At 42.9% G+C, this 27,521-nt stretch overlaps 1 protein-coding gene across 5 annotated transcripts in view; it reads left to right on the top strand.

The window, feature by feature from the left end:
* The first annotated feature begins 2,133 nt into the window (after positions 1-2,133).
* Positions 2,134-27,521, top strand: part of Bdnf (brain derived neurotrophic factor) — a 50,049-nt gene continuing 24,661 nt past the window's right edge. The window contains exon 1 of one of the 5 annotated variants that reach the window (XM_057781758.1): positions 2,134-2,312. In XM_057781758.1, the coding sequence (XP_057637741.1) occupies positions 2,310-2,312 (3 nt within the window). In that variant the 5' untranslated portion in view covers positions 2,134-2,309. Of the gene's footprint in view, positions 2,313-3,148; positions 3,371-19,542; positions 19,742-20,341; positions 20,811-27,521 lie in introns of those variants that run through there. The other 4 variants (XM_057781763.1, XM_057781761.1, XM_057781762.1 and 1 more) reach the window with 4 other exon arrangements.

The following is a 27,521-nucleotide window of genomic DNA, read 5'->3' as shown; positions in this document are numbered from 1 at the left end:
TGGGCTGGACGGGGACTTTGGAAACATCTCTCTAGATACACATTTGAATATTCGACACTGGACTTACTGCTGATACTAATAATCTAGTATCAACGGAGGTTTCAAGAGCAAAAACCCATAATAGGGAATAAAGCTTATTTTCCTTCAAGTGAGCTTTCTTGGGGTGTGCGGGGAAGGGGAGCTGAACCTTGAAGCATTCACTGCTTGCTAATCTGTTTATAACATATCCTATGTGTAACTCTGATTTTATACACCAGGAAGTACGCATTCCATTCGAACACAGCACATCTGGTTGGAATAAAGCAACGGGAAATAGAAAAGGACTGGTGGTCTAAAACTCCAGAGCTCTCCACCATCTACAACATCCCTCTGTCTCTTCCCTGCAGTCAATAGCGCCACTTCCAGGGCCAGTGACGCCGTTGGTGGGTTCCATTGGAAGGAACTCTGGAGGGAGAGTAAAATCATGGTGTCGCTGCCAAAACGGCGAAACCTGAAAAGCGTCTGGGGACTTCCCAGGGCACTCGCGCTCCTCGGAGCTACCGGCATCTCCATAACAACTGGTTTTCGCTCTTCCTCGGCTCCTCGGCTCCGCTGCGCAGGGGAAGCTGAGGGTAGGCAAAGGACCGCTCTGGTGAAAGATACCTGGAGCTAGCGCCTCCCAACGTTGGGGGATGTGATTAACTCTGGACCTACAGTTTTCATTTCTAGAGATTTCCGGAGTTTTGCCCAGGACTTCGACCCAGCGCCGCGCCCTTCCCCCACTGCGCCCTTCCCCCACCGCATCCGCCTTTCTCTTTATTTTATGCTAGTACACACGTAAGCACACACACTGGGGGTGGGGGGATTTATTGTGCCTCCTTCTTGAAGTTCATCTTTTTCCTTTCAACTTACTTTCCGCCAACACGTGACCTCTCCACTTCCCAGCCTGCGCAGTCACTGGTGGAAGTGTGGTGGCCAGTGCGGGGCTTCCTGATAGAACCCCCCCCCCCCGGTACTCGCTTCCGAAGCCCACCTTCTTGAGCTTGGTACCAGCTCTCAACCCCTGCTAACGAGAGGTACCCATGATAAGGCAGCACACCGAGGAAGGAAGCACCCAGCCGACGTGAAGCCCAGAGCCTAGCGCGGATCCCCCCCTCCCCACACAACTCGCCACCCCCCAGCCCCAAGCATTTCCCCCGCTCGGAGCCTCTAGAGCTCGCGGGGCGGACCTAGCTGCACGCAGGGGCTGTTAACTCGCTTTTGAGAAGCCATAAGCCATTAGAGCAAACGCAGTCATAACTTCATTCAACTCAAGCCGCTTGAGAGCTCGGCTTACACAGGTTCCTGCGGGCAACTAGTGGCTCGCCCGGGTGCCTCTCGCCTAGTCATCAGTCCCTAAGAGGAAAAGGGAAAGTTACGGGGCTGATGCGCTCTTCCAAGCACGCAGTTGTTCCTTAGGACAAGTCACTCCCGCTCCACCACCACCCTCCCCCCAATTTGATCATCACTCACGACCATGTCCGCTGGAGACCCTTAGTCATGGTGGGAGAGGGGGGAAGGGCATGAACTTTTCTAAGAAGTTTCCTTTTTACCAGGGGAGTCACAGTGGGTTGGTCACGTAACCAGCTCAGAGCGGCTCTTTGCCCCCTCCCCTCGCCCCCTCCCCGCTGCGCTTTTCGGGTATTCTTATTAAAGCCGTAGCCCGCTGGTGCAGAAAAGCAACAAGTTCCCCAGCGGTCTTCCCGCCCTAGCCTGACAAGGCGAAGGTTTTTTTTTTTTACCTGGAGACAGGGAAATCTCCTGAGCCGAGCTCATCTTTGCCAGAGCCCCGGGTATGACCTGAGCAGTGGGCAAAGGAGCGGTGTACAAACTAGATTATTTTTATGGGGGTACTCTGAAACTCCCTCACTTTCTCTGGGAACTTTTTGTGCTAGGACGCAGTGACAGGCGGCGAGAAGGATGCTTCAGGAAACACTCGCTATATAGCAGGGCAATTGGACAGTCACTGGTAACCTCGCTCATTCATTAGAATCACGTATGAACTCAAAAGGAAACGTGTCTCTCAAAATGAGGGCGTTTGCGTAAATCTATAGGTTTTCAACATCGCTGCCAGTTGCTTTGTCTTCTGTATTCGTCAAGGTGGTTGAGAGTTTAAGCTTGCGGATATTGCAAAGGGTTATTAGATTCATAAGTCACACCAAGTGGTGGGCGATCCACTGAGCAAAGCCGAACTTCTCACATGATGACTTCAAACAAGACACATTACCTTCCAGCATCTGTTGGGGAGACAAGATTTTAAGACACTGAGTCTCCAGGACAGCAAAGCCACAATGGTGAGTAGCAATAAACCCTGCATAATAATTGAAAATCTTGACATGTTGCCTAACAACAGGAATATCACGGCTCTTCCTGGCACTTCACATGCCAAAGAACAGCAGCTATTCAGGCCAGGGGAATCGGGTTTTACCCACTGCAACTTTAATTGGAATCATTTGAGATTTAACACAGCAGTGTGGAACTGCGTGGAACAAACTTGGAACTGGAGGGGGTTGTTATACTGCCTGTTCAAAGCTGATGCTTGTCTGCCTGCCGTCTTGTATTCCATTCTTTGCTTTACTGTATGGTGTATGAGCATATTGTATGATTTATATGTGGGCATGTAATTGACATCCGCAAAGGGGTTAATTTCCATCTTAAAAAAATAATGTTGTTAGAGGTTGGGGTTGGGAGTGGAGAGGGTAAGAATGGGGTAGAGACTAAGAGTTAAGGTGAGCATGGGGTGGAATTGGGGGAGAGAGGAATAAGTCAGAAGTCCCTGTCATCCATAATGAAATGGGTAATGCTCTCATACATGAAAAGGGTCTCATCAACATGTGATCAACTATTAACAGGATGGCTTTGGCAAAGCCATCCGCACGTGACAAAACGTAAGGAAGTGGAAGAAACCGACTAGAGCAATATCAAGTACCACTTAATTAGAGATTTTTTTAGCCTTTTCCTCCTGCTGCGCCGGGTGTGTGATCCGGGCTAGCAGAGTCCATTCAGCACCTTGGACAGAGCCAGCGGATTTGTCCGAGGTGGTAGTACTTCATCCAGGTATTCTTTTCCTCGCTGTCAAGCCAACCCGGTGTCGCCCTTAAAAAGCGTCTTTTCCGAGGTTTGGCTCACACTGAGATCGGGGCTGAAGAGAGAGTCAGATTTTGGAGCGGAGCGTTTGGAGAGCGAGCCCCAGTTTGGTCCCCTCATTGAGCTCGCTGAAGTTGGCTTCCTAGCGGTGTAGGCTGGAATAGACTCTTGGCAAGCTCCGGGTTGGTATACTGGGTTAACTTTGGGAAATGCAAGTGTTTATCTCCAGGATCTAGCCACCGGGGTGGTGTAAGCCGCAAAGAAGGTAAGCACCGGGGCGGGGACCCTGCATCCCCAATTCTTGAGCTATTTTGATACTCGATCTTCCGGAAAGGACACGTAGTGGAGCGGAGGAAGTGGAGGGAGAGCATGAGAAAGGGTTGTTTCTTGGTATTTGCCCAGTTTAAATTACCCTAGGTGAGAACCTGGGGGCAAATCGAGGTGGGGGAAGCTCAACCTTCCTGCGGATATAGTGACTTTAGTTAACTTGGAACCGCAAATATCTGATTCAAATGTAAGATCTCTCTCAGTCCCCCCTTCCCCTCCCTCTTTTCCGTTCTTTTTGCTTGTGTGTGGTGTGTATGCGTGTACAGTAGATTCATTACTAATTATGAAGCTTTTACACAACATTCGATTTCCTAAAATGTGACTTTGTACCATTTAAAATCAGACGATGGAGGGAGTGTGCAGTGGGAAAGAGGAGGTGGAGGCTGGAAAGAGGGAAGGAGGCTAGCTAAATACCCACAAAATGAATCAAGGTAATTTCAGCTCCTCTAGTGAGGAGGATTCATTCTCTCAGGATCCCTGCCTCCCTCTCTTCCCCCTCCCTCCCTCCTTCCCGCCCCCCTTCTTCCACCCCGCCCCCTCCTCCTGCCTCCATCCCTCCCTCATTTTCTCTCTACCTCTCCTTAGCCCTCGCAATCCTCGCTGGATAGTTCTTTATGTTTTGGGTTTTTTGTTTGTTTGTGTGTTTGTTTTTAATTTTTTCCCCTTTCTATCTTTCCTCCCTGAGAGTTCCGGGTTCTGGCTTGGAAGGCTCCCGCTTTCTCAAGGGAAGGGGAGCCGCTGAGACTGTGCTCCACTCCCTGCCGGGCCGGATGCCTCATTGAGCCCAGGTCCGAGTCAGTCGGGGTAACTCAGGGAAAGGGGGGCCTCCGCTCGGGAAGTGGAAGGTCCTTTCTGGATCCAGGAGTCCGGGAGCGGCCCGGGGAGGGGGCCTGGGAGGCTATCGGAGGTGGAGAACACTCGTAGCTCCGTGCGGCCGCTGGACAGAGCCACCAATCAGCGGGGCGCGCAAAACGCCCAGTCGGGCGAGGTTGTGTCCGCTGACGCCGGTGGAGGGCCTAGGCTCTCCGCCGAACTGCCGCCACCACCTGGGTGGGCTGGTAGCTTAGCAGGGAGTGGAGATGGAGGGAATGGGGGTAAGCTAGACGCGGGCTGGGAGCCGCCCAGCCTTCTCCTCCAACTCCCCTGCCCCCGCCTGCGCCCCCGGGGGACCTAGAGCGCCCAGAGCGTGCTGCTGCGCTGTCCTCCAGCTTCTCTTCCGGGAGTTCAGGGACTTGCGCGCCCCTGGGGGAGGGGTGAGGGCACCTATCCACACTCCTACAACCCTCATTCCCACCGCTTCCATGGCCCTTTGTTCAGGCCAGGAGCCTTGCCCTGCCGCAGCTTTCTATCCAAGGCTTGGTACTCGGACCCCTCCCCAAATAAGACTTGGGATGTGGGTGAGGGACGTTATTGGTAGGGGGGAAGATTTATGAAACTCAAGATTATTTTAAATGAAGGAAAGAATTCCAACTCTGCGCAGGTGGAAATGATGGATTCATAGGCGATGCGAGGATATTGTGGAAATTGGGGGGTGGGGGGGGAGACAGTTGGATCAGATGACTGCCCATAGGCTGTTCGCCACACAAAGGGAGCGTAGGGCAGGGTTTACGGATCAAGCCTGCAGCGAATGGGGCACAGACAGTTCCGGGATCCTGGCGTTTTCTCAGTCAGATCTACGTGAAGGGAGCGGAGGGGAGGGGCCGGGAGGGAAGCGTGGCGGGAGGGGCCGGGCTTGGGGGCGGGGGGATTTCGGATCAGTCTGATGCAATTCCAAGCGTGCTGCAAAGGAACTCCAAGGCGCCCGCATCACCATCGCCACCCACCCTTCCCAGATGGTGCTGTTTTAAATACGGATCTGCAGGGCTGAACGCAGAACTGGGAGATTTATTGCAAAATCCTGAGAAGGGGGGCCGGGGACAGGGAACCAAGGGACAGAATTTAAAGGTGCAACGCCTGCTTTTCCCCAACCCAGCGGCAACCGGTTGGAGATTTTTTTTTTCTTCTTTTCTTTTTCCTTCTTTCCTTCTTTTTTTTTTTTCTTTATGTCTGCCTATCTTTGGATCTAATTCATTAAGGAAGAGGTGTAAATATTGTGACATTTCGAGGAGGCTTAATGGATAGGGAAAAAAAATCATCTGTCATTCTAAATTCCAGAGTTTTCCTCCCGCGCCATGCCTTGCTTGCGAATACTTGGGGCTGCCTAATACAGTTGCTAGGTTTTAAGAGGAACGCTTCGTTAAGGGAATATTATGTTTTTAGTCCACTTGCCAATTTGTCTGGCAGTTGAACGGAGAAAATTGTAGGTATCATGTCTGTGGGCGGCAAAGAGGGAAAATACTTAGCAGTCTAATTATTTTAACCTCGATATTTTTTTAACAACTAAATACGCCTCAAAAGTGTCACGTCATCCTCTTACACCCAAGCATCCTTGACTTGTAAGGAGAGATGGTTTCGACTGTCACTTTAAGAATGGTGCCCCTGGAATTCACATTTTTATATATTAACATAGATATCTTTAACATAAAAGCAAAGAATTTCAATTTCCCTTTTGAGAGTCAGAAGATTAAAGATGGTAGTAAGTGGAGAAGGAGGGAGGAAGAGATGGGGAGAAAAAAAAAGGAGGAGAGATTTTGACCTTTAATTTAATAGTAACCTACATTTCTGTAGGTTAGATTTTTACCTTGGGATGTATAAGTACTGCATCAGATGAAAATACGTTCATCTTGCCAGTATCTTTTCCAGTATTGATAGTAAGACCCACAACACAGCAAATTTTAGAGGACAGGAAAGAAAAAAAAATGTCTGCAAACTGCCACTCCAGAAATAGGCTACATCACTATGCCTTCAGAGTTTGTACTTGATTGAACCAGAGTCCCTACTAATTAAGAAGATCGTCTCATCTGTATGGTCAAGGAAGCAAATGGAGATTGTTAAAAGCAAGTGATTAATTGACTTGCTAAATATTGTCAGTTATCTATCAGTGTGAACTGGAAAGACGCTTTGAAAAGGATCTACCTGTGTAGGCTGCAGCTTTCATTTGCACTTTCCCTATTGAGTCTTTAAATTCTTAATGAGAAAAGCTGGTGAATTTAGCAACTTTCCTTTTCCTGGCCTGTCTTCTAGGGGAAACTTTAATAAGAAACAACACCAGCAATGAGAGAGAATACAAGACAGTGGGTAACCACACAGCAGAAAAGCAGCCACAAAAGTCAGCAAGTTAATTGAGGCAGTTCAAACTAAAAAGTGACTTACAAAAGGTAGTTTTTTTTCTTTTCATTTATTCTGTGATCTTGAGACCATGCTCCATATCACTCAGGTAGCATTCATTTTGTCATGATTCTTACAGTCTGTCAGGTAAAATGATGTCCTACTGAAGAGGTGGTTTTTCTTCCTAAATATATTCTTCTACGTAACTTTTGCTTTTAATTAGAGCAAACTTGTCCAACCCTGCAAGTGATTCTAGCGAATATAAACTGATATCATCTGATATAAAAACTCTGCTCAAAACTAAATTTGTACAGAACAGCACTGACTTGCCAGAAAATATCTATTTTTGTAGCTTTTTTTCACTCTATGGATAATTTAATGAGTTGCCTATTTTAATTTTACAACTGCTACCTCAGAAGTATCTCAAATTATCTTTCTTTTGCTGGATTTTTTTCTCTGCTGATCTGTTAGTGGTGTGTCTCTGTGTGTGTGTATGTGTGTGTATGTGTATTTCTAGTGGGAGTTTAACAAGCAGCTAGTCTCTTAAAATTACATACCGTAATCCCCATAAAGAACACTGTGTAGTAGTTAATAATAAAATAAACATTAGCATTCAGTGAACGTTTACCACGACTGAGTGCTGTGGAAGTGGAGGGGTTGCCTTAAGTGGAGAAGATTAAATTTTTAAACAATAAAATGTTCTCTCCCCTTCTGGCTTCAGAGTGAGTATAATTTCAAGACTATAAAGTCTTACATCTTTTATTTGGAAATGTAAAGCTGTTGCTTTCACAAGTGTCTCTTGAGAAAAAAACATATGTTCTATAAACAGTAACCACCACCACCCCATTTTGACACCACGGGTCAAAATATTGAGTTATTATTCCGCCTCCATTCCTACTTGGTGAGTTTTTTTGTTTGTTTCTAATTTAGGCAGATCTTTATCTTTTTCCCTCCCTCTCCTTTTCTTTTCATTGAAACACTGGTAAAGAGTCCTGTAAGTTCTTTTTACTATCGTGCAATACTACAAATGTGTATTTCCTAGTAAGAGCATTTCAGGAGGTATTTAAACAACTCACTACAGTTTTCTTCATTTAATTTCCATGTGGCCTATGTGGGGTGGGATTCATTATGGCCTCTTACAGAGGCAACTGGAGTGCCAAGCTGCAGAGACATACCAAACTGGACATGGACAGGCTGTGGACTCAGAATCTGTCCCTTCTGATGTCAAGGATTACAACTGTCCAGTGTCCATCATACCACCTCAGACATAACTAAGGCCTCTGAGGAAATTTTAGGTATCATTTCTCCCTATTTTGATTTACTTAATTTTAAAAATAAGGATCTACAGATATTGTCCAAATGAGGTCAAGCTAATGGAAAATTTTAACCAGCCCATGACCTTGCCTTTCTAAATTCTTCTTCCCCTCTCTCTAAGTTGGAGGCTCAAAGGAGGTAGGAATCTTCCTGTGGCTGACACACTAGCTAAGTCACAGTTACTAATTCTCCCAAAAAACAAACACAGAAGATAGGCCAAAGCCAAGAAGTACATTACTTTTACTCATGAGTCATAGAATCTAATGGCCAGATATTTGTCAGAGGTCACTTAGCCCAGCCCATATCCGATGTATGAGTTAATGCTGGCTTGCTTTCTTTCAACCCTCTGGAATTTCATCCTGGTCTTGGATTCCTGGATACTTGTTTACCTTGGTAGATAATGTTTGCATATCTTAAGTGGATCATGATGACATTTGTTCCCAAAGTCTGCCTTCTGCAGAAAATTACCAGCCACAATTTTATTCTATACATATTAAACATCAGTTAATTATGAGTCTGAAACTGTGTCAGAATGGGAAGATTCAGCCTTGAGCAAGACTGAATGTCCTTATCTTGCTAGAACTTGTAGACCAGTGACAAAATTTGGTTCCTTGGTGAGTACAGACATCTGGATTTGTACTTTCTTCAACAAAACACAGTGACTCAGATTCAAAGCCATAGTTCAAGCTTTATCCTCAACTCATTATTAATATCTAAAAGGTCAATCAACTTAGTTTCTGTTTCCTTACCCATAGAACAGAAAATATGTTTTCAGGAGAAATTCTAAAGCACATTTCAGTACTATGTTTGACTGATACACAAGATACGATCTGGGTAGGATATATGGACACACAGGAGGCTGAAATAGATGGATTACAAGTTCAAGGCCTGCCTGGCCTACAGAGTGAATTCAAAGTCATTTCAGGAACTTAGTGGAACCCTGTCTCAAAATGGAAAGTGGAAAGACAGCTGGGGTAGTTCAAAAGTAGCGTATTTGCCTGGTATGCATTAAATTCTGGAAGTCATTCCCCAGTATTGTAAGAGATATGCACTCTAATAATTTCCCATTTCTTCATGAGAAGTAGAGTTTAAGTTACCCTAACCTTCAATGATTTATAATTTTAGGGACTATTAATTTTTTATTTTCTAAATACAGCTTTAGAAACTTAAATGCAATTTATTTTAGATCCACATAGGAGGAATCTGAGAGTTGAATTTACTGTTTTTCTCAAAAATTATGATGATGATGATGATGATGATGATAGAATAATGACCTTACATATCTTCAGACTTTTAGGGTAACAATGTGGTATAATCCCCACTATCAAATTTTATGATGTTTTCTTTGTGAAATTTTTATTCTATTTTATGTCATTTCTTTTTAAAATTAAAGATATTGCATGCTGAAAGTGTCATGTTCTTACAAATAATGCATTATCTGTACGTAACCACTGATAATTAGATGGGCCAACCAAAAGAAACATGAAAGAGAACTGGTAACTCAAGGCCTGCAGAAGGTGTGTGGGCATTTGGACATCCAGGAAATGCTATAGATCTGTCCTTAGCTAACTCAGCCTGGTGGAGATAATTAAGAAAAAATGTGGGTGTAGAAAGACTGCAAGCCCTTCCCTGGGATTGGCTAGACTGCTGCAGTAGTTCAAAAACAATTGGCACAGCCACCCACACTGGGCATGATTGCCCTTTGATGAGGCAGCTATTGACTTTTATAAAGATGCCATATTTAAAATAACTTCTGATGCACTAGGGATGACAGACATCACTCTTGAATTCTATTTTAGACAAATGGCAAAATATATTTCAAAGTATTAACTTTAAAAAATAGACCTTAAGGAAAGTTTCTATAAGCTAGCCTTTTAGCATTTTGTAATTCCCAGATTAGCAATTCAACCTGAAGCTGGCAGAAACATGTAAAATCTATCTCTGGGTTTTTATTATTCATGCTACATATATAAGATATGTTAAACAAATAAGGGTATTTATCTGGATTACTGTGGGAAATACAAATGACTTTTCCAATGTTTTTAACCTCTGAGTGAAGGCATACTCCTTGAAAACTAGAAAGTAGGAGCCAAGAGCAAATGAAAATGTGAAGATTTTGGTACCAGAATATGTGGTAAGTGCTGTGAAATCCCTCATAATCTGTATCAATACCAGGATAAGTTAGAACTAATATCTCTCCAGGTTCAAGGAAACATATCAAATACCCACAATCTTTAAATATTAAAACCTTTGTAAGATGAAATATGCAAATTAAGAGTTTGCATAAATGTCACCCAAATATGAAGCCATAGAGTGTGCCATGGCTGGATAGATGAATGGGGAAGGGAGAGAAAATGTATAGCAAACTGAGTAGAGACATAATCTGGGGACTCTCTGTGGGTATCCCTCCAGGCCATTTTCCCCCAGGGTCTGATCTCTGCCTTCCATGCTCATAATTGTTCTAATTACTTTAGTAGGAAACAGTGATTTCCTTGACTTTCACCTTCATCCTCCTCTGAGAACTTCTTCCTCTTCAACTACTTCCATAATCAATATTCAAGAAAGATATTTCTACAACATGTTGAACATGAGATTTGTAGTCTTTGTGTGTGTGTGTTTGTGTGTGTGTGTGTGGCATAAACTCTTGACAGCCTACTAAACCCTTTGTAGACTCATCTCAGAATACTACTTCGAAATGAATATAATAAAAAGTCTATGGTTACAGAGGAAATCAATTCCATTATATACAGCAATAATAATACAAAAAATGCAATATTTTGTGTGACATAGAAATATATCTACTCATATAAGATCTAGCAGCAAAATGATTATTATAATTTTGATACTTCGGCACTCATATATTCCGAAATAACTAACAATTGGGATGTCTAACTTTGACTTGTAATAAAGTCTACAAATACTACTGGATAACATCCCTTACACGTTTGACAAAAGAACATGTGGGAGGTACTTATTAACATAGCGTTGATTCAGAAATGTGAATTTAGCCAATGTCAACATTAGCCATTTCGTTTTCCTTCCTGGCAAGGAAATTGTCATTAGAAGAAAAGATACTAACTTCAGTTTTGCTATTAAACAAGCTACACATTGGGTAGAAGACCAAGTGATGAGACAGGTAGTCACAATGTGGTAGGTGCTCTTCCTTTGAGCTCCCTATTACCCTAACATGTATTCTTAGTATTGGCCTCACAACTCCATAGCTCTAGAAATTGATCCCTCCTGTGAAAAGGATAGGAAGTTCAGGAGGTGGGTCATAGCTCAGTGGTAACATGCTTGCTTAGCATACATGAAGTCCTGGGTTTGATCACCAACACAGTCATCCTCTCAAAACAGATCTTGAAAGTTTAAGATCTGGCCATTAACTTAGGGGATTGCTGACCCCAGAAAGCTAGTACAACCTCCACAAACTCAACCAGTCTGAAATCTCTCCCATTTTTGTCATTGCTACAGTTACACAAGTTGTGAGGTGAGGGGACATCTGTTTTGCATTTAGCCTGGACTAAACTCTTTGCTTTGTACTGGATATATATTATTTAACCCTCAAAGTAACTCTTGGGGACAGATTATATTCTAATTATATAAACAAGGAAACTAGAGCTCAGGGAGTTTAAGTAATTTGCCCAAACAAACACAGTAAATCTTAAGTGGAGAAGCTGAACTTCAGACCTAAAGTTTTCTGACTTATGCGTTGATTTAAAATCCTGCCTTCTAAGCCTGGTCTTTTGGTACAGGCCTATAACCCAACTTTTTCTGGAGGTTGAAGTTGGTAAGAGACGAGTTCAAGGCCTGCTTGGGTAACATGTGGAGATTCTATCTTAAGATATAAAATCAATACATACATAAAGCTAAGGACATGACTCACAGGTAGAATATTTGCCTAGTATGTGTGAGACTCTAGGTTCAATTCCCAATACAAAGCTTGAGAAATGAAAGAGAAGGGAGGGGAAAGAATGAGGAGGGAGGGAGAGGGAAGGAAAAGAATGGAAGGAAGGAGGGAGGGAGGGAGATGCTTGGCTACATGAAAGCCCTTCCTTTCAATTTCAGAGGCTAATTTAGACGTGTGTTTCTTTCTGTTTTTCTTCTTTTTTCTTTCTTTTCTTTTCTCTGGTTTTGTTTGTTTGTTTTTGGTTTTTTAAGACAGGGTTTCATTGTGCAATAGCCTTGACTGTCCCGAAACTAGCTCTGTAGACCAGGCTGGCCTCAAACTCACAGAGATCTGCCTGTCTCTGCCTCCTCAGTGCTGGTATTCTAGGGGTGTGCTACCACCCCAGGCAATCAGGGTATCTTTTTAAGCAGTCTTCACCACACCTCTTTACAATAGGCGATATTCTCAATATTGGAAGCTATAAATACTACTATTTGCTAGCTGATGGAAGACTTTCAAGTGACTGTTACTTTTCATTTTAGAGCAATCCGGCATTGCTGGACTCTAACCTGTGACTTTAAAATGCCGAAGCTCTCTTTTAATTAATAACCTAACCTGCATATCTTTATGCAATTTTCGCTATTAAAATTGGTCTCATGTCTCAGACACTATCAATACAGAATTTTCCAAAACTTAGTGTCAAGCCCAGCTAGAGGTCTGAGGCTCTTACCTGCACGTTCTTGCAGTCACTTCTGCTGATTTCCCAATGGAGGCTGTCTCACTCCTTTCTTGTTTAGAACAGTTCCAAATGAGTTGACTTCTAAGAGTTATTGAGTAAGAAACGTTATAAATTGTTTAGATTGGGATTTAGTGTGTTTAGAAGCCATTTCATAAGTTTGCCTTTTCTAACTGTTACTGGCTGTGGTGCTGCAGATGCTCGGATGAGGAACACCCTCTCCAAAGACACACAGTCGATGACAAACCTCCAAAACTTACATGTTGTTTACAGATATGGAGAAGAAGAAAATGGACAAGCTCAGCCTGAAACGTAATTGCAGGCTTATAGTTCCTGCTGGGGACTAAGATGTTTATTGGCTTTCCTTGTGCAATTCAGTGTTCTTCCTCTAAGGGCTCCACTCCAAACTTGAAATCTCTCTGGAGATACGTCTCATTTGGGAGGATGCCAGGAATGGTATCTGGGTCCTTTGTGTCTTGTACCAACTCAGAAGTAAAAACACCAGCTCTAGAAGGGTAGCTGCATAGAAAAGGGAGTCATGCATCTTCTTGGATGTCTTCTTGATAAATTGCATCCATCTTTCACCTAGAAAGCAACTTACAAAAACAGCATGGTTTAAAATGATTGATTGAAGGCATATTGATAAGTGTTAGTACAAGTCTGTGATCTTTTCAGAGATGCTAAAGTCACATGAAGAATTAAAGATGCTAAAGTCTATGGAAAGAACTTATTCCAATTCTGCCCCAATTTGGGCAAGGAAGGACACTGGATTCTTTATACATTTGCTGTGGACTGTAAAATCATAATGGTGGGTGAAACAGACAGGAAAGTGTGATTCTAGGTATCAGACTGGTTAGTGTAATTTTTATGTGATTAGATTTATTCTATTAACTTCAATTTAATTAGGTTTTATGTGTTAACAAAATGAAGGGGAAAAAAGCAATGGTTTTCAGGGAATAAAAGCTTCAAAAGTAGTGTATTACATGGACCTTATTTTTCTAAGAGATTATACAAAAGTAGTAACACAAACTTGAAAACAGTATTCCAATTTAATTGTTAAAAGTCCACAACTTGAGGTACTAAGTAGAGTACTGAACATCATTTACTCCTAAACAATATTGTATGTGACTGGGTTGGGGTTGGAGTACTGAGTATCCTGTCCAGGATCTGTTCTTTAAAAAAAAAAATGCAGCATGTTTATGCTGAGGATAACAATTCAGCTTTGATACAAAGGCTTGTTCTTTTCTAAAACAACCATGTCTGTCTCTAACTTGCAAGGGATGATTTGTCAATCTGATTGACTCTTCTTTTCCCTTGGCTTTCCCCCTTATAGCTGTGTTCAGATAACTCAAGATTCCCATGTTTCCTGAGTCCTGGTTAATTTCACACACATGTTGAGTGCAGGGCTACACATTTTCAGAAGAATATGGAGACCTTGGAGGAGGTCCAGGGTAGAGCAAGGGAAGTGATGAATGGGCTGGAAGCTGGAGTTTATGAAGAAGGTTGTGAGATTTGATCTGCTAAGAGAAAAGTGTGAGTGGTGGCTTAGCAACACCAGGAAGTTAATAAGCAGCTGTTCTTCATCTGCAGTAAGGTTGGATGAAGTGAAATAAGATACTAATTGTAACAACAATGAAATATGCTACAAGAAGGAGCTTCCAAGTGCTAGCAAAGCTAGATTCCAGAAGTCCTAAGGAGACTTAATCTACTTCCCTGCTCTATAATGCTAGGCCTGTTAAGTAGAGAGGAAGACAAGATAACCCCCAAACAGTGATTCCAGGAGCTGAGGGACAGCACAGTCTGAAAAGTATTTGCTCTAAATTAAGAAGACCTGAGTTTGACCTTCAGAACGCACTTAAAATGCCAGGTGAGGTGACTTGTAGAGGTTCAGACAGGCAGATCCCTGGAGTTTGCTAGCCAGGTGCCATAGCCTACCCAGCAACTCCAGGCCAGTGAGAGACCCTTTCTCCAGAAAAACAAGGCATGTGGTACTTTAGGAAGGAAAGGTGCCCGAGGAACAACACCCAAGGTTGACATCTGACCTCCTGCACGTACATATACATATGCCTGTAAACTCACATAAATACACAGACAAACACACTCACACACACCACTTTCAGGCTTATCTTTAACACAAACAAACTACCCAGAGTCTAGAGCGATGGCTCTGAAGTTAAGAGCACATACTGCTCTTGCAGAGGACCCAGGTTTTCTTCCTAGAGCCCATAACAGGTGGTTGACAACTGCCTAAAATTCTAGTCCCAGGCACCTGCAAACGTGTGATACCCATACATACACATGAGAAGAACACAGAATCTTTTTAGGAAAAATGTTACCTAATCATTTGCCAAAAAAAATGTTTACTTCGGTAAATATCACTTGCCCCATTTCTTCTCAACCGCTCTTTCCATTCTTCTTCGCTTGTTTTATGAAAACACAGCTCACCATGAATGCCAGTTAACTCTAGTGTGCCCTCCCTAACCCTTACGAACCCCTCAGCCTCAGAGGGAAGTTTGTTGTCATCACTAATACGTGGGACATGCAGATGATCTATACTGGATAATAAGCCTAAGACACAACAGTGCATGGTTTCACCTTTGGCAAATTCACAAATGGCCCTTGAACTACACACTGTAACTCCTGGCCAAGGTTATAAACTCTTAAAGCATGGAGACGTTTTTTATTTATCTGTTTGTGTCATAACATGTAGAATGTAGAATAATGGCTAACATTTAGTTGATGGCCAACAAGTTATAACCAATTGAATGAATTTAATTATGAAGTGATGGGAAGCTGAAATTAATGAAATGGTGACTTCTGGATGCTTCCAGATGATATTATGTGCTAGACAGATCCAAAATTTAGCCTTGCTACATGGATGTGTTGTGGAGTCCCACCATCACTACCACCACCACCACCATCATCACCACGTGCCTAGGTAGAACCAAGAGAGAACTGTGCAACCTGTCCAGGTCTTTCAATACAAAGTTCACTTAACAAAGACACACATATCAAAATAACAGAAAAAATAGCCCAAGTTCTTGGTGCATATTCTTACTATGACTTTGAGAAACACCATGATTATTTTGTTTTCAGACTTTTCTTTCATCCAAAAAAAGTGACATTTAATAGCAGAAAATCTCTCACTTAAACTATCATATATTAAAAAAAAAGTTGTGTCTCAAAAATACTCTGGATATCTGATTCATTGTCCTGAAACCCAGTAATTTAAGTTTGTTCATGCTTTCCATGGCTCTTCTCCCAGCACAAACAACATACACCCTGGTTAGTAACTCCAGCTTTTATTTCCCAAATCAACAGTTTCGCACCCTTGTGACTGTGTTCATAACCATATTATAGTGACTAAATCAATGTCTCTTTCATTGTTAATCTTTTCATGTTCTCAGGGAAGATCTGTTAACTTAGAGGAAGGCTCATAAGTAGACAATTCTTGAATGTTTGGGGGACCAGCCTCAACAACTTCATAATGGTTTTTATGGTGTTTTTCTTGAACTAGACAAATATTTCCAGATGGGACTTTTTTTTTCACCCTCCTTTTCAACACTCAATACCTAGGCCTTTGTAATCTTTCCTGCTCTATTTCCCTTGCTTTTATCTTTTAATTCTGGAGCTGCCAGGATACATAATTCCTATAACAGGTGCTGACTAATTTGGTCACATCTAAGTATGATATAGAGCTATCTTTGTGCTTTGTCAGACACTTACAGAGAAGTCCTACCCAATGAATAAGGAAACTATTTTTTCTTAAGGTATTTGTCTCAGAACAGGCCTTATTCAATGATCGGAAAGACTGTGACTGACACAGTTCATGGCGAATCTAGACCTTGGAAATTATGCAGCATGCATTTGAAAACATCTTTGTCACCCTACTCATCAGAGAAGTTTTCTGTTTACTTACTATTTCCCTATGTTAATTACTTTCTCTAATTTTCAGCGGTGTTTGGGGTCATTTCATTTGATACCAGACATTTTTTCAAAGAAGAATAAAGATGGGAGTAACCAAGAAACTTCAGTAAACGCAATTAAACATAAAATGCTTATGGCAATAGCAGAACTGACCTCAGCCAATTAAAATTATTAATAGAAAAATACGTTAGCATCAAATCTGATCCTATTGCCTCTGTTCCCACTTGGGTAATGAGGATTAGTTTGTATTTCCTGACAAGAATAGATGGGAAGCCACATTTCTCCCTCACTTGAAACATCGAGTGTTAGGCATTAATAGTAGTTGGCATCACAAACTTAGAAGGAACTTTTGCTCCCAATAACAATCCTTTATGTTAGAAGCCAATCTTTAAAAAAAAAAAAAAGAAGAAGAAGAAGAAAGCACATAGTTAATTTTATTAAACATTGCCTTTGAGCAAAATACGAAAGTAATGCTAATGCTTTAGCATGCATCCACACTGCAGGGCACTCAGGAGTCCAAGTCCAAAACCAGCTTGAGCAGAGTAACAAGAATTGCCTAAAATAAAGGGAATGCTTTCTGTTCAAAGTTTGACCTTAGGCCCCCAAAACTAGCTAAACATATTACCAGAATGAAATTTTTAAAAATGAATTGATAACTTTCTGCAAAGTGCTGGCACCTGATTCATCTTGGCTTTGTTGTTCTTCAGAGTGAGGGGAACTTTTTATGGCAAATAGATAAATGTCTTCAGTCTGGCCTCTTACTGCTCAGTTATTGCCATAATCACAAATCAGGAAATTTGAAAATACTCAAAAGTGGGAAGAAGTCTATTTCATCAGGCTTATCTGAATTGGCACTTGATCTTCTGCCCAAAAATTCTCCTGCATTTCAGACTTGTATGTCTTTTTCTCAGTAAAAATGCACCACCCACTGGAAAGGGAAGACACGAACATTTATTTCTATAACATCAAGGGAGAGGGGGATGACAAGATCAGGCTTGCCATTGGTCTCAGAATGAGTGCATGGTCCCCTCAGCAGAAGCGCTACCAGGGCAATGGGAATTCTGCAGAAGGAAGATTAGACAGAGTGTCTCTCTGAGCAGCAATGACAATGCTAGCAAGGGCATTTGCTTTGCAAGGTGTTTTTCAGAAAAGAAATAAGTCACAACAGGTTTCAAAATATGGGATCAGAGCTCATTCTTGATTAGTATACATTTGGAAAGTAGACATCAGTTTGAAGCTAACTTAAAGTTATTTTCCTTTTAAAGTTGGGGTTAGGACTACTCCAGTCTTTTGAAAAGATATACACGTAGTTTTAAAAGATTATAACATAGCAACTTAAGTTATGGCAATTGAAGAAATCATAGTTGCCTTCAGCCTATACCCTAGGAAAAATACAGAGAGTCTTGTAGGGGGCCCAAACCCAGATCCATATCCTCTATTGCTCTCTTTTTCTCCGGAACATTTCATATACGTAGATAATTCACAATAAACTCCACCATCTGTGCTGTAGGATCCTTTCTATTGGTCATGTGATCAGTCAAATTGACAAACGTGCAATGTCAACTGTGAGTGACACTCTAAAAATATGCATATATTTGAATAACTTGATTATTCACACCAACAGTTTGCAAAGGGACTCTCAAGGACCTTGAATTCTGACCACTTCCCTTTACTGAAGGGCAGAGAGTAGAAGCAGGGGGCATTTCTAGCTGGAGTTGTTGAGCCCTTTAAGGTATATCTCTGACATATGCGCTTGAGTAAATGGCTATGCACTCGGCTAAACTATTGTGGGATCTTGAGTCTCTGGTTCTTCACTTAGAAAACAGAAACAGTGTCTGTCAGCAGTTTTTGGAAGCTCTCAAATAGCAAATGTTACTAAATTCACTTTATTAACTATCAGTCCTTGGGTAAATGAAGCTCAGTATACAATAATATCTGATATTCTGTTCTTTAGCTCATTCTTGATAACCACGAGATATCTGGGGAAGGAACTCTTCTCTGACAAATTTAGTGTTCAAGCATTTAAAGACATCCATACAGCACTGCCTTAGCAATGATTAAGTCATTAAGATTCAACAAAAATGCACATTCACACACAAGGGCCCACAGAAGTTGGGGTGCCAAAGTTTCTTGCCTTTTCAATGCGTCACATATGAGTCTCCCGTGGTATGACTTGAGCTCGTCTGCAAAGGAATAGCTTATTGAAATGCAAATTCTCGGGCCCAGCAGTAGCCATGCTAAAGGCCAACCTCAGAAAAAGGACCCCACCCCCACCCCGCCACACACACACCTTAATGCATGCAGGTGATTATGTTAACAAGAGGTGGGTGCTCCACACTCAGTAATGCCCTCTTGGTCTTTTTCTTCTTCTTTTCTTTTAAAAATTAAGGTCTGCCCCAGTGTTTACTAGTTGGTTGGATTAAAGGAGGAACGTTTAACAAAGCAGAATTCCAGGTATATGCTGAGCAGAGTTTATCAAACATCTAAATGAAAATAATCCTCCAGCCCCTGGTCATGTAATTGCTGTCTCAACTACAGGCAAAAGAAAAGCGTAAAGACCACCACTCCAGAGGAGGAGGGGCTTAGTGGGTAATTCACTCCACCCCACCCACCCCACACCCTAAACTCTCCTTAGAGATTTTTTTTTTTTTGATGTGTTGTTGCCCAGATAATGAAAGGTTTGGCTTGTGTCTGTGTGTGAATTCGCTAGAACTGGAAGTGAAAACATCTACAAAGCATGCAATGCCCTGGAACGGAATTCTTCTAATAAAAGATGTATCATTTTAAATGCGCGGAATTCTGATTCTGGTAATTCGTGCACTAGAGTGTCTATTTCGAGGCAGAGGAGGTATCATATGACGGCTCACGTCAAGGCAGCGTGGAGCCCTCTCGTGGACTCCCACCCACTTTCCCATTCACCGAGGAGAGGACTGCTCGCGCGGCCGCTCCCCCCACCCACCCCCGGAGCTAGCATGAAATCTCCCAGCCTCTGCCTAGATCAAATGGAGCTTCTCGCTGAAGGCGTGCGAGTATTACCTCCGCCATGCAATTTCCACTATCAATAATTTAACTTCTTTGCTGCAGAACAGGAGTACATACCGGCCACCAAAGACTCGTCCCCCTCCCCCTTTTAACCGAAGAGAAGGGGGAAAATATAGTAAGAGTCTAGGACCTTGGGGACCGGTCTTCCCCAGAGCAGCTGTCTTGATGTTTACTTTGACAAGTAGTGACTGAAAAAGGTGGGTTTCTTTTCTTTCTCTTTCCCTTTCTACCCCCCCCCCCCCGTTTGTTCTGCTGGGAAGCATATGGCTTTAGTGAGGTCTGTCATTGCCTAGGCTTCCCGGCTAGAAGCAGTAACTTGGTGTAATGTTATCCGGGGTTATTCATTAATAAAAAATACTGTTATTATCTTGATTGAATTCTATTAGGCAAACTCCGGAGAGGTCAGGGCGCGAACTCTAGTTAAGCTGCTGTGTTTAAGGTAGAGGAGTAAACCATAACCCCGCAAACTCTGCAATTTCATTGTGTGCTCGTTTTTCCTAGCTCTGTGGTGAGGAAAGGTGCGGGAAGGTGTGTCTGGGGCGGGGGAAATGCACGCCCTCTCCCACAGAACTTGGGTGCAGGGATGGGAAAAAGATTTAGGCGCCTGGGATTCACACGCGCTTTCTCCTGCTCTGGGGCACATTGCCAGGAGCAGGGTTCTTGGAAACTGGGATTAGACCACCCCTCCTAGCTCAGGGCACCCTGAGAAGGCCGTAGAGAGCAGACGCAGGGCTTTGGGGTTAAGTGGCGGGCTCCGGAGAAATGGCGAGAAGCTGGTGCAGGGCGGTCAGGAGTTCCCCGAGGGCCCTCAGGGGCTAAGCCCCCACGAGGAAAAGGCGCAGCGTCCCCTTTAAGCGGCCGCCCCGAATGGGTATCGGTGGCGCGGCGGAGCAGGGAGGGGATAGGGGCGGCGCTGTCTGACCAATCCAAGCTCAACCGAAGAGCTAAATGTCTGACCCCAGTGCCTGGCGCTGGCTGAGCTCCGGGTGCCCGCCGCTGCCGCCGCGCCAGGGCGCACCCGCTGACTGGCAGTCGCACCGTCCCCGCCGCGCCGGGAACTCCCAGGCCTGGAGAAGGAGGCCGCCTGGGGCGACGCGCCACCTCCGCCTGGGGAATCTTTGATGAGACCGGCTTCCTCCCTCTGCCACTGCTGCTGTGGAGTGAACGGGAAAGCGCACCGGGCCCGGGGCAGGGCGCAGGGGCCAAGAGAGTGACAACGATGTGACTCCGCTGCCGGGGATCCGAGAGCTTTGTGTGGACCCCGAGGTAGGCGACTGCGGGGCGTGGGGCTAAGCGCGGGAGCCGGCGGCGCGTGCGCCCGGGAAAGTTGGCTGGGGGAATGAGAAGTTGTAGGACTGCAGAACTCCGGCTTCACCTCCGTCCTGTGACAGCAGAGGGGCGGGGTTGCTCCTGAGGAGCGTTCTCCTTGGAGCCCACAGCCCGGAGGGACAGCGGGACCCCGGGAATCCCAGCAGTGCGAGAGAAAAAGCCAAGGGGATAGGACGTCTTGCGCCATGGGAGCTAAGCCTGCGTTCAGGGGATCCCAGAAGTCGTCCCGCAGACGAGGAAGGGTGGTGAGAGCGATGTAGGGCGCCAGCTGTCGGGGGCTCAGACGGAGGGCTCGGGGTCAGGGCTGGGATGGGATCCCTTAGGATAAGCGAGGCACTCTCCAAACGGAGTTGGACCTCGGTGGTGTGGGGTCCGGGAGTGGATCTTTGCGCCCTCTGCCCTCGTCTCCTTCCCTGGGCATCACACAGGCTGTATACTGTCACCTGCTGTCCAGGGAGCAATACCATAGCTTACTTACTGGTCCAAGGCCAACGTAACTGGAAAGCCTTGGAACCATCCTTGCCGTTAGGGCCTGATCTGCGAACTCCGGGACAGCCTGCATCCGACCCTCTGCCCATCTTGCGCGCCTCCCTTAAGGCATCCTCCCGAGGAAGTGAAAGTTTTGACTTTCGTTGGGGAGTAGATTTGTGTCTTTGGAGGATGAAACGACTGGTTTTGGTTTCTGGGGATGCTGAAACAGGAAGAGGAATGGATGAGTGAACTAAGCCTAAAAGAAATAACTGAGGATGGGGGCTTGGGGCTTTGTGCTTGATGATGAGGAAAAAGGGGGAATTGTAGCCCCGGGGCTCTCTGGGGGCGATTGGGGGTGGGTGAGCCTCAGGCTGCCGGGGGTGAGCTGGTGTTTTAGTGAAAACAGTTGGTGAGTTGGGGGGGTGGAGCCTGGACTGGGAAACAGGGTATGGGGACGGGTTGGGGAGCGGGGGAGAGCAAGAGGTAAAGAGGGAGGATCCAGAAGAGGGAGGAGAGGAGGGCCAGGAGACCTGCGCTAGGAAGGTAGAGGGTGCCCTCTGCCGGCCACACTTCCAAGAGCAGCTGCTGGGGGCGGTCGGATGGGGGTGGGGAGGTTCTTCGGGGCAGTTTTGCAGATCTTTAGTGGGGGTGTGAGGAGGAACTTGTTGAATTGTGTTTCGAACCAGCTTCCTGAGATGTGCGGCTCGGGTTGGGAATTTTGATTTGTTGCACTGCTTTCCTTGAGTCGTTGGGGTACTTTGATGATCCACCCTTGACGATGAGCTGGGACTTTCTGGATCTTACTTACTTCAGGGTCCTCTCCGTATCGCGCAATATACTTCAAAGTGTCAACAAAAACCAATGAACTCTTTTTTTTTTTTACTAGAATGCAGGATGTTCTTGGCTAGAAGCATATTTCTCCCTGTTTGTTAAGCCTTCAAGAAGTTATATTTCAAAAGAAAGCGGTGTATAATTAGGAACAATCATTGCTATCTAATTGTGTAAAAAAGGTTAAATGAGTTCCCCTTCCCAACAATTGGATCAACTTACTGAAAATATATCCCTCTTTTAATTCTTCTCCAAAATCGATTTTTTTATACATTAGTTATAAGGTCAAAAGCCATTTTGATCTTACGATTGATTTTTGTTTTTTTGCATTATTTATTTATTTATTTACGGGTTTGATTTCAATAAGCATCCGGACCCCTCTAAGTTTGCCACAGGCGACAGATTTTCAGGTCGGAGGTATCTGAGGTTAGAACAGGAGCGCTTCAAGCTGTTACACATAATTGACTTAATCCGTTGCACAGGGGGCTGAAATAACACTAGGGAGTTTTTGAAATAATCACTGCAGTTCCCTGGTTTTGCATAAGGTTGAAGTTTTTGTTTTGTTTTATATTTTTCAAGTTTACCTCTGAAGGTAAGAAAAAGGAAACAGACACTTGTTGAAATGTAATCTTTACTGGAATTTGAAATATGGTAGTTACCATTATTGGAATTCCAGAACCATAAAGTTGTTTTTTGTTTTTCTTCTACGTTATTTTGTAAGATGGGACACATTGGTAAATATTAATAGTAAAAACTATGACACAGAACGCATGCTGTATAGAGAACTGTTTAAAATAATTAAAACGTTCCTGTTTATAAATGATTTAGGAAGAAAGAAATTATTTCCAGACAAACAAGGCTGGTGTGCATGACGTACACATCTTGAAGCATTACCATTGCAGACACACTTAGACATAACATTTTTTTAAAGCAGAGTAACAGTAATTTTTCACATACTTCTAGAATCTCTCACACAGCCCATTCAGGGCTAAGTTGGTAGTTAGACATCATGTTTATTTTAGGGTGCTACTTAAGGTCATTCGAAAGAATAGCCAACCTTTATGCATCTAGAAATTAAGGCATCTGGGAAATCTGTTTTATGATGCTCTGGAAGCATGTGACTTTTAATTGCAAACAAGAGGCGCCTAGAAAGGGATCATTTGCCCAGCCTCATTGCAGAACACGTTTGTGCTATGTAAATTGGTTGTTTAAATCTCCTAAAGGTCCCAAGAGGGAGAAGGAGCTGGGTTATTTCTAGTTCATTTTGACTTGCTGGGAGGAGAAATCATAATAAATGTAAATGCAAATTTCTAAAATCCTAGCTCCAAGTCCTTGGGTTTTCTGTTTAAGGGGTGGGGGCAACATTAGAATGTAAGCTGTTCCCTGCTTCCCAAAATGTTGTAAGAGTTCCAACTTTTTAATAGTCAAGATGTAAATGATTGATAATCACATTTCTCCCAAATCTAAATAGCTCTGGATTGTAGCTTAAGCACATAGAACAGGCTGAGCACGCCCACCTGATAGTATAGCAACCAGCTTGTTTTCATTCTTTTTTACATTCATCTTTAGAGCTTTCAGTAAAATCCCTCCCCCATCCTTCTCCCACTCAACTCGATATGCCTATACGTTGTAAAATGTAGCACAGCCAGGTTTGGGTTCCATAAACATTATCTAAGCATCTAAGCATCAAGAGATCTAAGATGTACACCTTGGAAGGAAAGGTCACACACAAGTAGTTCATTAAGAATTTAAGATGTAGGAATCGAGTCCTCGAGTAGAGCAAAGAGCAGTCGTGGATTTCCTGAATGAAAACAGAACACAGAAACGGGAGGAGAGCTAAACCTCCGACTGTCTTTTATGAAAGGGACTCCTGTTGCAACAGTTATATTGTACTGATTTCATTCTAATGACTACAACATAATTTCCAGCCTGTGTTTGTTTCCTTGTGGGGAAGGTTTCGGTTTGTGTGAGGGGGCTCTTTTAGTCCTGTGAAAGTGAGTATATCTCTTTAATAGGGTAATTGCTCACTTGTCTCAACTTGTTTTCAAACAATTGTTATGGAGCACTAATTGCAAAATTGCTGCCTAATCGAAGGACTCTCAGCCGCCTAGTGCAGTCCTTCAGCCACTGGCAGGCTCTGTGATCTCAAGCTGTGAATTGCATTTTAAAGAGGATTCAGAAGAGAGTTTTGCAGAATTCCAAGTTAAATATGCTGGCTCTTGTTCAATGGAGGCAGAAGCCATTTGAAGGATAATCACATTAAGTTGCATTGTGATAAATTTTCTTTATTAGGATGGATGACATGCACAGATGGGCGTCAGAAGTGAATGAGCAGACATACCGGTTACACTGCGCCTGCATTTATTCTGTCTAGTTTGGAGGAATGCTAAGCAGTAAATGATGTTGGCAAATGAAATCCCTTCTGTCACTAGCAGGAGGAAGTTAACCCTTGGAACCATTAGTAAGGCTTTAGGACTTTTAAAGTTAGGGATGTGCATTCTTAAAGTTCCTGGAATTTCCATTTAGGGCATGAGATTACTTAGTCCTAAATAATTTTCTATTTCAGTGAAATCACTGGACTTCCATCACTCCATCCCAGGGATACCAAAAACTTCAGAAAGTTATAAACCCAATTATTGAATGTATGGAGTCATTGTTGACAGATGAAAAATAATGAAACTCAGTAGTTGCATTGACATTTGAAAATTATTTAGGGGAAGGGAATGTTTTCATATATAGTTTATAACGATATATTTATATATGATATATTTATATGTATCACATATATACATTCTCTCTCTATATATATACACACAGAGAGAGCTTATCACAAGTAGTATGGCAACTTTCATTTATATAAATACTCAAGTGCAAATACAAACTGAGACACACTGCTCATAAGGCAAATCTTACCAAATAGAGTGGATAGCTGTGAAGTAGCTCATGGCTCTGAGGTTTCCTTTATAGATGGAGTTCATGGATGGGTTGCATTGGATGAGGGAGGGGGAGGGGTGTAGAATGGGAGACTGACTGAGGGAGTGACATATTTTTACAAGCTTCAGTGGCAGGCATAATAAACTAAAAGTTTATTTCCAAAGAGCCCAGAGAGTAACGAATGTTACATAGTTTCCCCCAAAGGTTCACTTGAAAGAGCTTTTCATTGGTTGTCATGGTAGTAATGTCCTGGCTTTGAAAGCTTACAGAACCTCAGAGCTCTTAAATGTGCTTTCATCTTGGTTGCTTTGGTTTGACTGGGATTTTATGACGACTTTCTGTGGTTTTGATATGCCTCTGCATTTTTGGAAGAAGGAGGGCAGGGAAAGGAGGCTATCTTAATTTCAATATAACCAGGAAATACATAAAAATTACATGATTCCTTTTAAATCACTGTACTTCAGTTAAGATTGTTTTTAACACACACACACAAAGCAGTAGTCTGTTTTTTGATTGTAACTAGTCTATACGAAATTTGGTAAATATGTGATAGAAAGTCAGAAAAACGTTTCAAATTAATTTAAGAAATTCATCCAACCTTGAAGTCATAGTGCCTACTAAAGCATTTCCCCAGCCTCACCAGGAAGTCAGCTTGCTGCCACACAAACTTTCCATGGCTTCCCTGACTAACCTTCCTCGCCACCCTGTGCTGGCTTGGGAAGTGTGTCAAGGGGTGAGGGAGAAGATGGGGTAACATCTGTCCTTGCAGGTGACTTTTAAAGTAAAGAACTCCACAGCTCAAACTTATACACTAAGTTCTTTTAAGAATTTTAATATGCTAGTCAGTGCAAAATCAGCTGCCAGTAAGTAATCAAGGGCTAGTTTCCCCCCTGCCTCATTTATTTATCTTCAAGGGTTTGTACTGTACCACTGAATACAAAGGTTTTGATTTTACTCTGTTGCCAAAGGCAATTCATTCCACTTTCTGAGATACAAAGAATCAAATAAATGGAGTAGAAAGATCTTAAGGAATGTCTTTCATCTCTGATCTAACTTTAATGATTTGAAAAAATTTAATAATAAAATAGACAGTAATAAGTAGGGTGGGATTTTTTTATTGATCTTATTTAGCTGTATATTTTTCTCCGTTCCCCTTCCTTCCTCTCCCTTCCCCCCCCCCACCCTACCTCATGATTCCCACGCTCCCAATTTACTCAGGAGACCTTGTCTTTTTCTATTTCCCATATAGATTAGATCCATATATGTCTATTTTAGGATTCTCTTTGTTATCTAGGTTCTCCAGGGTTGTGAATTGTAGGCTGGTATTCTTTTCTTTATGTCTAAAAGTCACTTATGAGAAGTACATATTATATTTGTCTTTCTGGATCTGGGTTACCTCACTGAATATGTTTTTTTCTAGATCCATCCATTTACCTTCAAGATGTCATTGTTTTTCTCTGCTGTATAGTACTCCATTGTGTATCAAATCTTCTTTATCCATTATTCAGACAAGGGGCATTTAGGTTGTTTCCAGGTTCTGAATATGACAAATAATGCTGCTATGAACATAATTGAGTATATGTTCTTGTGGTATGATTGAGCATCCTTTGGGTATATACCCAAAATTGGTATTGCTGGGTCTTGAGGTAGGTTGTATCCTAATTTTCTGAGAAATCAAGATACTGATTTCCAAATGGACTATACCAGTTTGTACTCCCACCAGCAATGGAAGAGTGTTCCCTTTACCCCACATCCTCTCCAGCATAAGCTGTCATCAGAGTTTTTGATCTTGGTCATTCTTACAGGTGTAAAATGGAATCTCAGAATGATTTTAATTTGCATTTCTCTGGTGACTAAGGATGTTGAACATTTCCTTAAGTGTCTTTTACTCATTTTAGATTCCTCTGTAGAGAGTTCTCTGTTTAGGTCTGTACCCCATTTTTTATTGGATTGTTTGGTCTTTGGATGACCAATTTCTTGAGTTCTTTGTATATTTTGGAGATTACACCTCTCTCTGATGGGGGCTTGGTGAAGATCTTTTCCCATTCTGTAGGCTGGTGTTTTGTCTTGTTGACCATGTCCTTTGCTTTATAGAAGCTTCTCAGTTTCAGGAGGTCCCATTTCTTAATTGTTTCTCTCAGTGTCTTTGCTACTGGGGTTATATCTAGGAAGTAATCTCCTATGCCAGTGCACTCAAGTGTACTTCCCACTTTCAGTGTGTTGGGTATTATATTGAGGTCTTTGATCCATTTGAAAAGATTTGAGTTTTGTGCATGACAATAGATAAGGATCTATTTTCATTCTTCTACATGTTGATATCCAGTTATGACCGCACCATTTGTTAAATATGCTTCCTTTTTTCCATTTTATATTTTTTTCTTCTTTGTCAAAGATCAGGTTTTCATAAGTGTGTGG

This window comes from Chionomys nivalis, chromosome 9 (assembly GCF_950005125.1).
Source record: "Chionomys nivalis chromosome 9, mChiNiv1.1, whole genome shotgun sequence".
Classification (NCBI taxonomy): domain Eukaryota; kingdom Metazoa; phylum Chordata; class Mammalia; order Rodentia; family Cricetidae; genus Chionomys; species Chionomys nivalis.
Note: the sequence above shows the minus strand (reverse complement) of the source record. Positions and strands in the feature narration are given on the sequence as shown.